We start from the raw sequence: 18038 nt of genomic DNA on the forward strand, positions 1-18038 counted from the left end.
TATATTCCAAGTGCTAAAGCTTACAGTTTATGGGGTAATAAAACAATAATCAAATAATTGCTCTAAGAAAGAGATAAATGATCTGAGGGAAGGAAAAAGACTTTTGTGAGAACACATAACAAAGAACTATAAATTAGCCAATTTATGGGTTCAGAAAATATACCATCAAGATTTAAGCTGATATTTGAAGGCTCAGTAGGCATTAACTAGGGGAAGGGGGAATTTGTAGGGGATAGGATTTCATACAGAAAAGACATCAATGCAAATGACCTGTCACAGGAGGAAGAACTGTGTGTTCAAGGAAACAAAAGAAAGCTGGAGAGGCTGGAACACAGAAAGCAAAGGAGGAAAGGTATATAAAATAAGGCTGGGTAAGGAAGGTAGAAGTCAGATGATGAAAGGCCTGAGATCATGGTAAGGATTTTGGTGTTCACTCTTTGAACAACAGCAAGGGATAGCAGGGCTTTAAGCTGTGTGTGGATCCTATTTTCATTTTGAAAAGGATTACTTTGGTGAAAATATTTTACTAAATGTCCATCAACGGATGAATGGATAAAGAAATTATGTTGCATATACACAATGGATTATATATACCCATAAAAAAGAATGAAATCCTGCCATTTACAACAATGTGGATGGAACTGGAGAACATTATGTTGAGACAAGCCAAGCAAAGAAAGACAAATCTCATGTTTTCACTCATATGTGGGAGCTAAATATTAAAAACAATTGATCTCCTGGAGACAGAGAGTAGAATCATGGTTACCAGGGGCTGGGAAGAGTAGCAGGGAGGGAGGATAAAGTACGGATGGTTAATGGGTACAAAAATATAGTTAGACAGAATAAACAATATTTGATAGCACAACAAAGTGACTATAATCAAAATAAGCTAGGGTATACTTTAAAATAACTTAAAAAGTGGAACTGCAATGTTCCTAGCACAAAGAAATGATAAATGCCTGACATGAAGGATACCTCAATTACCCTAATTTAATTCACATTGTATGCCTGTATCCAAACATAACATGTATTCTATAAATACATATAACTATTAGGTACCCATAATAGGTAAAAAGAAAAAAGAAAAAAAAAATATTTAAAAAATAAACACTGCTACTCAAGGACTCCCAAACTGTTAGATGAATAAAGAAAATACTGAAGTTTATTTGGTGGAAGGAAGCAATTGAAATTAGATTTTTTTTTTTTTTTTTTGAGACAGTGTCTGATTCTGTCACCTGGGCTAGAATATAGTGGCCTCATCATAGCTCACTGCAACCTCAAATTCCTAGGCTCAAGTGATCCTCCTGCCTCAGCTGCCTGAGTAGCTGGGACTACAGGCGTGGATCACCATGCCCAGCTACTTTCTCTATTCTTTATAGAGACGGGGTCTTGCTCTTGCTCAGGCTGGCCTCAAACTCCCGGCTTCAACCAATCCTCCCGTCTTGATCTCCCAAAGTACTAAGATTACAGGCATGAGCCACCCAGCCTGGCCTTGAAATTAGATATTCTTTAAGCTGGGCAAGGTGGCATGCACCTGTAGTCCCAGCTACTTGGGAGGCTGAGGTGGGAGGATCACTTGAGCCCAGGAGGTCAAGTCTTAGCCAGGACAACATAGCATGATGATGTCTCTTAAAAAAACAAAACAACACAACTAAGCTAAACTGGAAAAAAAAAACAACCCACTAAGCTATGAAAATGAACACACACGCTCATATCAATTCCTGGTCAGGATATAAACAAAATCTAAAGTCTAAAAGACTGCAGTCCAATGCTATGGATACCGAAGACCATCAGGACCCAGCAATAACCTCAAACCCTCTTTTATCCTAAGGTGCTGCAATGTGAAATACAGGTTACATAAGTTACTTGACATTCTGAAACGTAAGAGCAGAGGAACAAACAAAGCATCAGAGAAAATCATGCTATATTCTACTGTTGTAATGATTTTAGTCCAGATGGGCACATGGCAAAGTGAAAGACCTTCTATCTGAACGGAGAGAATCCCTAGGTCCCGAAGCTGCTGGTTGTTGCTCTGAGCCAGGATCCGTAACCGCTCCGCTGCTTCCCGGGGGATGTTGAATGTCACACGCACACTGTTCCAGGGCTCTACCTTCTGTACTTTTAGTTTGCTGGATTCTTGGTCATGAAAGAAAGAGAATAGTATTAGCAACCTTTTGGCCACCAGAAGATGTGGAACTAAAAGACAAAACAAAACAAAAAAAGTAAAAGAATAAAGCAGAGCACCAGCTTGGAATAGCTGGGATAAATTAGACTTTGGAGTTGGATAGAATTCAAATCTAAACTCAGCTTTGACAACACTTAGCATCTGGGTGATGACGAACAAGTTATTTAACCTTTCTGAAACCTACCTTTCTCTTCTTTAAAACTATGAAAAAACTACTTCATGAAATTGTTTGAGTACTAAATGAGATAACACATGCAGAAAACCTAGCACGGTACCTGACACACACTATAGGCACTGAATAAACAGAAAGCAATTAAGATGGAGAAAAACACAAAAAAGAAGAGAAAGGGCCTTCACAGTGGCTCACACCTATAATCCTAGCACACACAAGGTGGGAGGATCGCTTGAGTTCAGGACTTCGAGACCAGACTGAGCAAGAGCAACACCCTATCTCTACCCAGAAAAAAAATTATCTGGTTGTGGTGGCGTGTGCCTGTAGTCCCAGCTAATACGGAGGCTGAGGCAGTAGGATTGCTTGAGCCTAGGAGTTTGAGGTTGCCGTGAGCTAGACTGATGCCACAGCACTCCAGCCTGGGCAATAGAGCTAGACTCTGTCTCAAAAAAAATAAAAATAAAAATAAATAAAATAAAAAACAAACAAATAAAAAATCTCTAAACACTAAAAAATGGGCCAAACAACACATGGCTGCAGGCTGGGTCCAGGAGGCTGGGTCCAGCAGGCTGTTAATGATCTCTGATATAAAATTTAAGTGAGCAAATTTAAAGTACATTATAAGCAGACTAATAGAATAATAGTTTTCTAAGCTTTAACAGGCCTTTAAGATCCAGTGTAAGCTTGTCAATTTATAGGTAAGGAAACTAAAGACTCGAGAGTAAAAAACAATAAATCTGGGACTTGAGAATTACTTCTATCCACTAGATTATTTAAGAATTTCTATGTTAAGCAACTTTATTATATTTAGTTCCTCTATGTAGTTAAAAGAAACACAACAGTATTTCTACTTTTCAAAAATCCTAAAATTCCACCTTTGCCCTTAAAATCAGCCTTTTGACTCAGTTTAGCAAACGTCTGCTTTGTAAAAGTCAAGATAACCATGGAAGGGCAAACACTAGAAAACCAGTAACAAGAAGAAAAAAAATAATTAAAACAAATTACCCATGTGTAGCAAATTGGGCACATTTTTCAATATTGCATCCAATTTCCATTTGAAGTCTTTATCATCTATATTTCCTTTAAAGGCCACAAAAATTGTAGAATCTTCCAAAGCACTATCATTTTTTGTGTCATCATCTTCTAGTCCAGAGTCAAAATCCATCTCTGAGTCTTCCACTGTTGATGAACACAAGGAAGTATAGATGTCTTCTAAGTTTGGAAGGTCATCCAAAACCATGGTGAATACTATTCCAGAAGCATATGCCAAGTGGACAATGAGAAAACCTTTGAAAAGAGGAGAAGACGAAAAAAGAGTATTACCATACATAATTATCTATTCAACAATGTGTAATCCATAGTTTTGTGAAAACTGTAATTTGTTTGCCAAGTAATAAGTAATATGAAAATTAAGAAATTACACAGAAAAAAAAAATTAAAATAACACTGCTTCTTAGTACCTTTAAAAAAAAAAAAAAAAGAAATTACACAGAAGATAAACTATTTTAATTAAGAAATTCAGTAGGCCGGGTAGGGTAGCTCAAGCCTGTAATCCCAGCACTCTGGGAGGCCAAGGTGGGAAGATCTCTTGAGATCAGGAGTTTGAGACCAGCATGAGCAAGAACGAGACACCATCTCTACTAAAAAAAATAAAAAGAAATTAGCCAGACAACTAAAATTAGAAAAAGTTAGCTGGGCGTGGTGGCGTATGCCTATAGTCACAGCTATGGGAGGCTGAGGCAGAAAGATTGCTTGAGCCCAAGAGTTTGAGGTTGCTGTGAGGTAGGCTGATGCCATGCCACTCTAGCCCAGGCAACAGAGTGAGACTCTTTGACACACACAAAAAACCCAACAATAACAACAAAAAAACCCCAAAACTGTAATTTAGGTGGTTAAGAAACAACACCATTCAGAAAATCCCTTATAAATACAACCATCCTTATTTTACAGATTTTAATGAACTGTAGAGGTAAATAAACAAAACTAATAAAGATTTTTAGGGCTTAAAAACTGCTGCTCAGCAGGAAAAGTCTACGTGGTGAAACTGCCTAAAAAACTGTAGCTATTTAGCAGCTGTTCCAAAGTTGGAACAACTCCAAGAAAAGAATTTAAAATCTAAGAAGTATTTTCCAAAAGAATCTTTAATTGGAAAAAAAGGAGACTAAAAAACCTGGGCTTTGATAGTCTCCCTAAAGATGTTGTTGGTTATACCATGAAGGCTGTGTATCCAGATCTGGAAAATCCTCTAATGGCAGCCACATCAAATCAGCTAATCCAGATTCAGGAATTGTCAGTTTAACAATGATATGGACACTACATAAGTGCTTAAAACAACAAGAAATTGAAAATCAGTCTATAAAAATTACTGGTCTCTCCCCCTAAAAAAATACTTTTTTTTTTTTTGAGACAGAGTCTCACTTTGTTGCCCAGGCTAGAGTGAGTGCCATGGCATCAGCCTAGCTCACAGCAACCTCAATCTCCTGGGCTCAAGCAATCCTCCTGCCTCAGCCTCCCGAGTAGCTAGGACTACAATCATGCACCACCATGCCCAGCTAATTTTTTCTATATATATATTAGTTGGTCAATTAATTTCTTTCTATTTTTAGTAGAGACGGGGTCTTGCTCAGGCTGGTTTCGAACTCGACCTCGAGCAGTCCGCCTGCCTCGGCCTCCCAGAGTGCTAGGATTACAGGCGTGAGCCACCACGCCCGGCCTAAAAAATACATTTTTAAAGAAACTTCTTCCAGATAATGTATTCATTGAGATTATTTGTCTTCTTTAAATCTAGCTCTTCATAAAGGATTTAGTATCAAAATAACTGAGTAATCTTTGAGTGAACTGCACTTTAGTGAACTGCTCCCATAGAGAGGAACATATTGCAGCTGACTACCACAAGAGACTCATTTACTCACTTATGGTCATCTGCCACAAGAGAGCATGTGCTGTCTTTCTGGGTTTGCTAAGATTAACCACCAGTTTTATCTTGCTCATTCACATAATAAATTTACATAATCATTATCTAATGATTTCACTTCTTGAGGCTCTTTTGATCTTTTATTAAGAATCTAGGAGTAAATGTGATATTCAGGAGAATTTAAAAAGCAGACATATTATTCATTCTACCTTTCCAGTAGAAATCATGTCAGGTTAACCAAATAGCTCCAGTTGATGAAGGAGTCAACTGGAATCAATTACTTTTGTAGAATAATGCCAACTCAAATGTAAAAAGAACAATATAATCAGAAAAATCACAATTTTGTAACTCCTAATCAAAGAATTAGGCAAGGGCATTAATAAGTATAAAACAGGTGGGCACAGTGGTTCACAACTGAAATCCTAACACTTTGGGAGGCAGGAAGATCACTTAAGGCCAGGAGTTCACTTGGGGAACATAATAAGATCCTGTTTCTACAAAAAAAATTTAAAAATTACCCATGTGTGGTGATGCATACTTGTACTATTAGCACCTGGGTGGCTGAGGTGGTACGACCATTTGAGCCTAGAAGTTTGAGGTTTTAGTGAGCTATGATTGTGCCTGAGTGACAGAGTGAGACCATTTCTAAAAGAAAAAAAAAAAAGGATAAAACAGTATGTTAAAAACTGAAAGAAAAAAAAACTGAAAGAGAAATGGATATTCACATGATGCCAAAGTATAACCTCAAGAGATTTGCTGCTGGCAATGGGAAAACTAACTTCAAAATGGGAAGATGGAGGCCAGGTGTGGTGGCTCACGCTTGTAATCCTAGCACTCTGGGAGGCCCAGGTAGGAGGACCACTCAAGGTCAGGAGTTCGAGACCAGCCTGAGCAACAGCGAGACCCGCCTCTAGTAAAAATAGAAAGAAATTAATTGGCCAACTAAAAATATATAGAAAAAATTAGCTGGGCATGGTGGCACATGCCTGTAGTCCCAGCTACTCGGGAGCCTGAGGCAGGAGGATTGTTTGAGCCCAGGAATTTGAGGTTGCTGTGAGCTAGGCTAAAAAAAAAAAAAAAAAAAAAAAAAAATTGGGGGGCCGGAAATGGGGCGATTTTATTATTCCGCCTACTATATACACTAAGAAGGTGTGGTGATTAATTTTAGGTGTCTGCTTGACTGGATTAAGGGATACCTAGAAACTAGCAAAGCAGTACTCCTGAGTGTGTCTTGGAAGATATTTCCAGAGGAGTCTTGAGTCAGTACACTGAGTATGGAAGGTCCAATCAGCTGGGGATCTGGATTGAACAGAACAGGCAGAGAAATAGCAATTTCTTCTTTCTCTCCTGGAGGTGGGAAGCTCTTCCTTCTCCTGCCTAGCCCGCGGCACTCTAGCTGGGGCAACAAGAGTGAGACTCTGTCTCAGGAAAAAAAAAAAAGTATTTGGCTTGAAGTGCAATCTCCTATTAGAGTTTTAATTAACATAGAAAAATAAGTATTGTTTACTGGTCTTTCACTGTCTTCTACAGTGAAATATAAGATCATTTATGAAAAAGATAAGAAACCGCTTAACAAAACAGTTTATAGTAGAAAGCCCATTTAAAAACAGAAGACTGGGCCGGGCGTGGTGGATGACGCCTGTAATCCTAGCACTTTGGGAGGCCGAGGCAGGCGGATTGCTCAAGGTCAGGAGTTCGAAACCAGCCTGAGCGAGACCCCGTCTCTACCAAAAATAGAAATAAATTAATTGACCAACTAAAAATATATATACAAAAAATTAGCTGGGCATGGTGGTGCATGCCTGTAGTCCCAGCTACTCGGGAGGCTGAGGCAGTAGGATCGCTGAGCCCCGGAGATTGAGGCTGCTGTGAGCCAGGCTGACGCCACGGCACTCACTCTAGCCTGGGCAACAAAGTGAGACTCTGTCTCAAAAAAAAAAAAAAACAGAAGACTGGCATTTGCTTTTATTCAATGTCTCTAAGAAGAATAAACACAATCTAAATAGCTTCTCCAGAAAGAGACAGTATCAGAAACACCAAAAGTATCAAAATTAAGTTAGGTCTTGTCTACTCTCTCATATAGGATTTCACTTACCAAAATGTCTTTCTTAATTTTTATCATTTATCCAAGTCATCTTCTAAGTCCAAACAAGCTGACATTTTTAGGGCCTGGATTTAAGGTAGCAGCCAAATCAAAATTCTAAAAAGAGAGAGAAAGAAGAAGTCATAGTATAATATTGGTATTATGTAGAAATTACAGAGGTATGGTATCTTTGCAATAGAAGTCAATGCAGTATCATAAGTTACAAACTCAATGTTGGCATCTTTAAAGAATGTTAAAATAGGATTTTCATTAAGTCTATAAATATCTTTTTCTGAGATCTTAAACCACTCATCAGCAAGCATTCAAAGCACATGCAAACAAAACTTGGAGCTTATATTTAAGAATCATGACGCTGGGCCTCTAACATTTAGAGCCCTCTCTATATTTTCATTCCTAAATCTGTCAAGTTAAAATGAATTAACACCTGCCACACAGTTTGCAAACACCAGGAGACAAAACCAAAATATTTTGTACACACATTAAATTACACATTAAATATAAAACTCACTTCTTTTAACAGAATTTGTATTCTTTTTTTTTTTTTTTTTTTTTTTTTGAGACAGAGTCTCGCTTTCTTGCCTAGGCTAGAGTGAGTGCTGTGGCATCAGCCTAGCTCACAGCAACCTCAAACTCCTGGGCTCAAGTGATCCTCCTGCCTCAGCCTCCCGAGTAGCTGGGACTACAGGCACAAGCCACCATGCCCGGCTGATTTTTATATTATATATATTAGTTGGCCAATTAATTTCTTTCTATTTTTATGGTAGAGACGGGGTCTCGCTCAGGCTGGTTTTGAACTCCTGACCTTGAGCAATCCGCCCGCCTCGGCCTCCCAGAGTGCTAGGATTACAGGCGTGAGCCACCGCGCCCGGCCTTTTTTTTTTTTTTTTTTGAGACAGAGTCTCACTTTGTTGCCCAGGCTAGAGTGAGTGCCATGGCGTCAGCCTAGCTCATAGCAACCTCAAACTCCTGGCTCAAGCAATCCTCCTGCCTCAGCCTCCCGAGTAGCTGGGACTACAGGCATTCGCCACCATGCCCGGCTAATTTTTTTTTTTGTATATATATTAGTTGGCCAATTAATTTCTTTCTATTTTATAGTAGAGACGGGGTCTCGCTCTTGCTCAGGCTGGTTTCGAACTCCTGACCTCGAGCAATCCGCCCGCCTCGGCCTCCCAGAGTGCTAGGATTACAGGCGTGAGCCACCGCGCCTGGCCCAGAATTTGTATTCTTACCAAAACTTCCTAACCTGGGTCTAAACAAGTCTTTAAATGTAATTTCTTCTTTATAGGAAATTCAGGAGATAGAGCAACAAGAAAAATTACATGAAACCATAATCTAACAGATCTTGAGAATATGGGACTTGATACAATAAAACTTGTCTGGTCTCTTCAAAAAGCTAAGATCTTAAAAAGTGAATGTTAAGGCCGGGCACGGTGGCTCACGCCTGTAATCCTAGCACTCTGGGAGGCTGAGGCGGGCGGATTGCTCGAGGTCAGGAGTTCGAAACCAGCCTGAGCCTGAGCGAGACCCCGTCTCTACTATAAATAGAAAGAAATTAATTGGCCAACTAATATATATATAGAAAAAATTAGCCGGGCATGGTGGCGCATGCCTGTAGTCCTAGCTACTCGGGAGGCTGAAGCAGGAGGATTGCCTGAGCCCAGGAGATTGAGGTTGCTGTGAGCTAGGCTGATGCCACGGCACTCACTCTAGCCTGGGCAACAAAAGCGAGACTCTGTCTCAAAAAAAAAAAAAAAAAAAAAAAACTGAATGTAAACTGAGTAACAGAAGATATTAGGGCATGATTTTTAATTTCCTTGGGTATGGTAACATTATTTATAATTAGGTACAGAATGCCCTTATTTTTAGGAGATGCATACTGACAGGTTTAGGGATAAAGTGTCATAATGTCTGCAATTTATTTTCAAATTATTCGCCAAAGATCGGCAAAGACAGAGAATGCAAATGAGGCAGACTGTTAACAATTGTTTAAACTAGATTGTGTTCATTGTATTATTGTTTCAGCTTTTCTGTATGTTTAAAATATTTCACATTAAAAAATTGGAAGAAAAGGTATAAACAAAGGATCAAGACTTTCACTACATATCTTTATTATGTTTTGATTTTTGAACCACGTGAACGTATTATCTACTGAAAACAAAAGCTAGCTATCTACCACACTCTTAAACCTTTTTTTTTTTTTTTTTTTTTGAGACAGAGTCTTGCTTTGTTGCCCAGGCTACAGTGAGTGCCATGGCGTCAGCCTAGCTCACAGCAACCTCAAACTCCTGGGCTCAAGCAATCCTGCTGCCTTAGCCTCCCGAGTAGCTGGGACTACAGGCATGCACCACCATGCCCAGCTAATATTTTCTATATATATTAGCTGGCCAATTAATTTCTTTCTATTTATAGTAGAGAAGGGTCTCGCTCTTGCTCAGGCTTGTTTCCAACTCCTGACCTCGAGCAATCCGCCCACCTCAGCCTCCCAGAGTGCTAGGATTACAGGCGTGAGCCACCGCGCCCGGCTCTCTTAAACCTTTAGTAGCAATATTTCTACTCTTAGCTCATCTCAGACACACAAAAACAAAAATATCTTCAGCTTTCTATCTCCTTATTTGGTGGTAATGGGAGGGGGGTGGTCCTCTGGCTACATCTTACCTATGAGTCATCTGACAGTAGGATAAGAACCTGGACCACATCATTACCAGGTGCTGAGCCATAGCCACCTCCAACTCTATATTTCCTTAGGTCAGTCTCCCATACTTGTCCCACTCACCCCACTACCACCCCACAGTTGGCTCCCTCAACAATGCTCCTATCAGTGCCCTGGCCCCCATTTCCTTGCTTTGCTCACCTATTCTTCAGGCACACAAAGTCAACCAGCAGCCACTCCCCCATCTACCACACTGGCTCACAAACTAGTTTTAGAGCTACAAGGGAATTTACAAAATAAATAGTCTTAACTCCTCCACTCTTTCATAGAAGGAAAACTGGAACCTACACTGGTTTTGTGCCTCGACTCAAGTTACAGACTGTGGCATGATCAGGACTAGATCCTGGTCTTCCAACCTCAAGTTCAGTGCTTTTCCCCCCATATACCAAACTTTTCTTCTCACCAGGGTGAGTCTACCCACTCATACACAGCACACTATTAGTAGAAATATCAGAAACAAGCAGTCCAGTCTATCAGACCAATACCCACTAATTAGAACTACCCTAACTACTCCAAAATGACTACAGTCAGAATACCTGAGATCAACTGAGCATGTGTTTTGAAAGAACATCAGTGGCTCTCAACCTGGGCTAAACATTACAATTATTTGGAAAGCTTTAACAAATAATAATGCCTGAGTCCCACCAGGTCCGCACTGCAGCCTGAGCTTTAGGCATATAAATACTACCCGTGTGATTATAATATGCAGCCAAAGTTTAGAACTACATTATTTATTTTTCCTTTAGATGAGGTAACTCAGTCAGGTGGGGAATATGGCTAAAGCATTTGCCCCAAGAAAAGTGCTGAAGGAGGAACAAAAGCTTTTTCTTTTCTTTTGCTTAATATGCATTTTCGTTGCTTCTTTAAAAAATTTTTATTTTTAACATAAGTAATACAAGACCATATTGCTTGTGAGAAAATCAAACAAAACATAACTATACAGAATCAAAAAGTGAACTATATCACCCTGAGTTCCATCTTGTTTTTTCCTATGTCTGTGACACTGGAGTCTCCTAAACCTTTCTTAACATATTTTCACGATCTGAGGATGCTATGGCTGTTTTAAACCTTGACTATCTGACTTCAGTGTTATAATATTTCCTTGAAAAACTGGAAATCATTTGGTGTAAGATCTTTAATGCCTTCTTCCATTAGTGGCAGTTCTTCACACTCTTCTTTCGTCTTTCTCCTTTCAAAAACTCAACTCTGTTAACTTTTTCACTGATATATTTAAGAAAACACTGCTATACTTAAGAATACACTGGGAATCAGAGTTATAACAGCATTAGAAACTAGGACTGCTGCTTAAAGAACTGGCCCAAAGATGATTTTTCTGACAAAAACAGTAATGGGGCTTGAGACACAACAATAGAGCCAGGCAGGAAAGCAACAGATTCTTGAGCCCCAACATGTGGCTCTACTTCTTCCAAAATAGCTTTCTCCTGGTGACAGCAGTGGTGGTTTGGGGAGCACCACACTGCTACTGTGAAGAGACCCACTTATCAAGCTATTTTACATGTCCAGAGCCTTTTCCCTCTACTTTAGATTCTATGACATACAAAGTAGTATATATATATTCTGGGATTTGAAGACAGATGGAGGAAGGGCTGAGAGAGCAAAAGCCCTGGGAGCACTACAGTCTGAGAACCACAGTTTACTGTAGATTAGGCTTTAAATTATCAAAAAACACATTCCCTTTTATAAAGTCCAGTTACCAGGCCACGGGAAGGGAATTCCTCCCCTTAATCCAGCAGGAGGCACATAAATGACTGCTAACACTAGAAAGTATTCTGAAGCTATATATTATGTATCAATTAGTCTTCTAGCTTAACATTTGAAAGAATTCATACAGGTACAAGGCAGCCTGTGAGGAGAACCTATCTATTGACCCTATTAATTTGGTAAATGCTAGACTTGTATATCCTTCTATTTATTCAAGGAAGAATAACTGGAGGGATGGACTGAAAAATACTCTACAACATAAAAAAAGAGAAACTCTGCACTTACAATTGAGGAAATGAATATATATAAACATAAGGAGCAATAGGTGAAATTTTAGAAATCAACTACATTACTCCCAACAAATTTGAGAAAACACACTTAAATGAGCAATCAAAGTCCACAGGTGGAAATGAAAAGGGCTAGTTAAGATGGAGGTGTAAATAAAAGACAAGGGAAAAAGAGAAGGAAAAACCATAATAAAGCAAGTATGTCAACACAGAATCCAAATCTCTATTAGAATGAGAGAATACTTAATTAGAAATGTGGGGATCACAAACTTAAGAAACTCTTCCAGAATGGAGAGGGAAAGGACAAAGGAAAGTGTGAGAGAGGACTGACAAGGAGAAATAATCTTCAACTAATTGTTGAAACAAAAGGACAGAAACAATAATCAAAGTTTTTAAAAAATAGAAATGGAAATTTTCCTCAATCAAAAAATGTTCGTTGCCTCTAGTTCAAAGACCTCACAAAATATCAGGCAAAATTCCTGAAAAGGTAACGACAACTAGATTTGTTCTGGTGAAACTTAGATTTCAAGGATAAAGAAAATGTCCTACAGTAACCACCCCGGAAGAAAAAAACAGGTCATCCACACAGGAACAAAAATCAGGCTGGCCTCAGATTTCTATTTTGCAAGACCAGAAGACAATGGCAAAATAATAAATAATTAGGAAGGGAAGATAATGTGACCTAATAATTCTGCCCTCTTTCACAGCCAAGTTTTCATTCAGTTTTAAATCAACATAACGACATTTTCTTTTTTTTTTTTTTTTTTTTTTTTGGAGACAGAGTCTCCCTTTGTTGCCCAGGCTAGAGTGAGTGCCCTGGCGCCAGCCTAGCTCACAGCAACTGCAAACTCCTGGGCTCAAGCAATCCTGCTGCCTCAGCCTCCCAAGTGGCTGGGACTACAGGCATGTGCCACCATGCCCGGCTAATTTTTTCTATATATATTAGTTGGCCAATTAATTTCTTTCTCTTTATAGTAGAGATGGGGGGTCTCACTCTTGCTCAGGCTGGTTTCGAACTCCTGACCTGGAGCAATCTGCCCGCCTCGGCCTCCCAGAGTGCTAGGATTACAGACGACAGCCACCGTGCCCAACCTACACTTTCTTATGAAAGTGTACCAATCAAGTACTTTTCACCAAAATATTGTTTAAATAATTAACTAAAACTAAAGACGGTGAGAATGAGATGAAACCAGTTAAACATAGTCTAAATAGTCTAATTGTTAAAAATATAACAGTAAGTGCTATTTAAAAAAAATAGTTATTGAAAAGGAAGATCTATTTAAGATACAAAATAAAAATGGACTATTATTAATCACCATCATCTTCATCTGAGTACTAAGAACAGTTGTGCTAATAACTCTGTCATTAATTTAATGCATTAAATCCCTTATCAAAGGATAAAGAGGTTTAGACTAGGACAAGAAGCAAAATCCAACTATAAAGCATCCTTAAAAAAGGACACTTGGGCCGGGCACGGTGGCTCACGGCTGTAATCCTAGCACTCTGGGAGGCCGAGGCGGGCGGATTGCTCCAGGTCAGGAGTTCGAAACCAGCCTGAGCAAGAGCGAGACCCCGTCTCTACTATAAAGAGAAAGAAATTAATTGGCCAACTAATATATACAGAAAAAATTAGCTGGGCATGGTGGCACATGCCTGTAGTCCCAGCTACTTGGGAGGCTGAGGCAGCAGGATTGCTTGAGCCCAGGAGTTTGCGGTTGCTGTGAGCTAGGCTGACGCCAGGGCACTCACTCTAGCCTGGGCAACAAAGGGAGACTCTGTCTCAAAAAAAAAAAAGGACACTTGGCTGGGCTTGGTGGCTCATGCCTGTTATCCTGGCACTCTAAGAGGCCAAGGCAGGGGGACTGTTCGAGTTCAGGAGTTCAAAACCAGCCTGAGCAAGAGCGAGACACCATCTCTACTAACAAAATAGAATGAAATTATCTGGACAACTAAAAATATATAGAAAAAAATTAGCTGGGTATGGTGGCACATGCCTTTAGTCCCAACTACTCTGGAGGCTGAGATAGAAGGATCACTTGAGCTCAGGAGTTTAAGGTTGCTGTGAGGTGGGCTGATGCCATGGTACTCTAGACTGGGCAACAGAGTGATACTCTGTCTCAAAAAAAAAAAAAAGTTAAAAGGCTAGACCATGTTAATATTTGGTAAACGCAAAAGGAAAGCAAGAGTGGCATACTGGACTAAGTCAATTCCAAGCCAAAAAACATCAAACAGGACAAGAGAATAATTTTATATTGATAAAAATATATTTTTATAAATATGCAATATTCATTAACTTCATATAAAAAATTTTAAAAAGCAAAATATAAAGGGCAAAAATCTAATGCAAAAAAATTAACAAATATAACTATAATGAGAGATGTTAAAATATTGTTAACAGACTCTGACAACTAAAAACAAGATACACACATAGAGAATGTTAACACAATTAACAGATACATGAACTTTGTACTCTACAGAAAATACACTTTATTTTCAAATATCTATGAAATAATTTCAAAAGTTGATCATATATTATAACATACAAACCCCACAGAGGTCACACTGCTTAACTATAATACAATAAAACTAGAAACTAATAAATAATGAAAGTTTTAATGTAAACAGTATAAGCATTTAGAAATTTTAAAAGCATTATACTGCCTAACTATTGGGCCCAAGGGAAAACCCATACTATATAAACTATTCAAAAAAAAATTTTTTTTTTTATATACAGTCTTGCTCTGTCATCCTGGGTAGAGTGCAGTGGCATCATCATAGCTCACTGCAACCTCGAATTCCTGGGCTCAAGCGATTCTCTTGCCTCAGCTTCCCCAGCAGCTGAGACAATAAGCACCCTTCATCATACCCCACTAATTTTTCTACTTTTAGTAGAGACAGGGTCTCACACTTGTTCAGGCTGGTCCTGAATTCTTGAGCTCAAGCGATCCTCCTGCCTCGGCCTCCCAGAGTGCTAGGATTATAGATGTGAACCATGGCACGAGGCCTCAAGAGTTATTTTATTTTATTTTATTTTTTGAGACAGAGTCTTACTTTGTTGCCCAGGCTAGAGTGCCGTGGCATCAGCCTAGCTCACAGCAACCTCAAACTCCTCGGCTCAAGCGATCCTCCTGCCTCAGCCTCCCAAGTAGCTGGGACTACAGGCATGTACTACTATGTCCAGCTCATTTTTTTTTCTATGTATTTTTAGTTGCCCAATTAATTTATTTCTATTTTTTTTAGTAGAGACAGGGTCTCACTCTTGCTCAGGTGGTTTTGAACTCCTGACCTTGAGCAATCCTCCCGCCTCAGCCACCCAGAGTGCTAGTATTACAGGCGTGAGCCACCACACCCGGCCTCAAGAGTTATTTTAAAGTAAAGAAAAACTTTAAGAAGAAAAGATAGCAAATTGGTGAAATAAAGTAGGCCGCGCCTATATTATGAAATACTACAGTCATTAAAATGTTATAAAGTAATATTTAAAACTGCTATAAGATTCAACCAACATTAAAGACATTTTGGGATAAATAGGAGAAATTTTATTATTAGATTTTAGATAATATTAAAACTTATAATTTCCCTAAGTGTAACAATGGTGTTATGATTATGTAAGAAAATGTCCTTAGTTTTTAGAGATGGAAACTGAAATAGAGGTGTAATGACATGACGTCTGTGATTAGCTCCAAAATATTTCAGTAAAAGCAAAAAAACATGTGTCTGGGTGTGGTCGCTCACCCCTATAAGTCTGGCACTTTGGGAGGCCAAGGCAGGAGGATCACTTGAAGCCAGGGGTTTGAGAACAGCCTGAGCAAGAGCAAGACCCTGGCTCTACGAAAAAATAGAAAAATTAGCCAGGCATGGTGGCCCGTGCCTGTAGTCCATCTACTCAGGAGGCTGAAGCAGCAGGATCTCTTTAGCCCAGGAGTTTAAGCTTGCAGTGAACTATGACGACATCACTACATTCTAGCCCAGGCAACAGAGACTCTGTCTTAAAAAACCAACCAACCATAAAATATTAAGGCAATGTGGCGATATAGTAATTTTTGTTAAATCTAGGTGGCAAATATATATAGATTTTATACCATTCACTTAATTTTTATACTTAAAAATTCATAATAAAAGAATGTTATATGATTTTCTCAATATAATAAATGGGAGGAAGCAAATTAAAAGACAGTATAATTATACCATATGCCTTTTTTGAGAAGAAAAAAGGCTTTGGAAAACTGGAAAAATATTTCATCAAAACGTTCATACTATTATATCGGGGTAGTGAGACTGTGGGTGACTTTGTTCTTAGTTTTTAGTTATGTCTTTATAAATATAATTTATATATATACTATACAATCTGTCCAAAGTATATAAATTCAAAAGGTTTTTAGTATATTCAGTTCTGCAACCATCATCACAGTTTTAGAACATTTTATCACCCCAAAAAGAAGTTCAGTGTCTTTTAGCAATCTTTTCTCATTTGCCTCCAAACCTCCCTTTGCAGCCCTAGGCAACCATTAATCTATTTTTGTCACTATAGATTCATCTATTCCACATATTTCATATAAATGGAATTATATAATATGTAGTCTTTTGTGACTGGCTTCTTACACTTAGCATAATGTTTTCAAGGTCCATCTATGTTGTAGCACATAATAGTACTTCATTCTTTTTATTGCCAAATAATATCCCTTTGTATGGAAATACCACATTTATTTATCCATTCCTTAGTTGATGGACATTTGGGTTGTTTCCACTTTTTGCTATTATGAAATATGCTATGAACATTTGTGTACAAGTTTTGTGTGGATGCATGTTTTTATTTTTCTTGGGTATATCTATATATAAGCTGAGCATCCTCAATTCCAAAATCTGAAACCCAAAATGATTCAAAATCTGAAACTTATTCAATAAAAACATGACACTCACAGGAAATGCTCAATGGAACATTTTGGATTCTTTTGGATTAGGATGCTCAACCAGTAAGTATAATGCAAGCATTCTACAATGCAAAAAAATCCAAAATCTGGAACACTTCTGGTCCCAAACATTTTGGATAAAGGATACTCAATCTGCGTATATATACACCTAGGAGTGAAATTGCTGGGTGATTGTTATCTCTATGTTTAACCTTTTGAGAAACTGCCAGACTGTTTTCAAAGCAACTATACCATTTTACATTCGCATTTGTATACTGTATAGCAGTATACAAAGGTCCCAATTTCTCTACATCCTCACCAACACTTGTTATTATCTGATTATAGCCACCCTAGTGGGTGTGAGGTAGTATCTATCTCACTGTGGTTTTGATTTGCATTTCTCTGATGGCTTATGGTGTTGAGAGCATATTTTCAGGTTTATATTATTGGCCACTGACATGTTTTCTTCAGAGAAATAATCTATTCAAATGCTTTGCCCATTTTTTTTTCTTTTAAGACAGAGTCTTTCTCTGTTGCCCACACTTGAGTGCATGTAGTGGTGTGATCACAGCCCACTGCAACCTCAAACTCCTGGGCTTAAGTGATCCTCCTGCCTAAGCCTCCTGAGGACCTAGGACTACAAGCATGACCACCATGCCTGGCTAATTTTTAAAATTTTTTGTAGACATGGGGTCTCACTACCTTGTCTAAGCAGGTCTGGAACTCCTGGCCTCCAGTGATCCTCCCACCTTGGTCTCCCAAAGCTTTTTTTTTTTAGTACAGGTTTTGCTATGTTAGCCAGGCTGCTTGCAAACTCCTGGGTTCAAGAGATGCTTACACATCAGCCTCCATAATAGCTGGAATTACAGGTTGCACCCCTGTGCCCAGATACTGTTTTTAGCTTTTTGAGGAACCTCCATACTATTTTCCATAATACCTGTAGTTATTTACATTTCTACCAACAGTGTAGTGTATAAGAGTCGCTTTCTCCACATTCTTGTCAACATTAGTCATTTTTCCCGTTTTTGAAATAGTCA

At 38.7% G+C, this 18038-nt stretch overlaps 1 protein-coding gene across 6 annotated transcripts in view; it reads right to left on the reverse strand.

The window, feature by feature from the left end:
- The window catches only part of NCOA6 (nuclear receptor coactivator 6), a 98395-nt gene that overhangs the window by 55911 nt on the left and 24446 nt on the right, over window positions 1–18038 (reverse strand). For all 6 annotated transcript variants that reach the window (XR_012923738.1, XM_076011048.1, XM_076011049.1 and 3 more), the window contains 3 exons: window positions 7367–7471; window positions 3363–3644; window positions 1981–2136 (listed from right to left, as the gene is read on the reverse strand). Coding sequence is in view for 5 of the 6 variants with exons in the window: in XM_076011048.1 (XP_075867163.1) it covers window positions 1981–2136; window positions 3363–3597 (391 nt within the window). In the remaining variant the exon portion in view is untranslated. The remainder of the gene's footprint in view (window positions 1–1980; window positions 2137–3362; window positions 3645–7366; window positions 7472–18038) is intronic.

The sequence above is a fragment of the Microcebus murinus genome, chromosome 16, assembly GCF_040939455.1.
Source record: "Microcebus murinus isolate Inina chromosome 16, M.murinus_Inina_mat1.0, whole genome shotgun sequence".
Lineage (NCBI taxonomy): Eukaryota > Metazoa > Chordata > Mammalia > Primates > Cheirogaleidae > Microcebus > Microcebus murinus.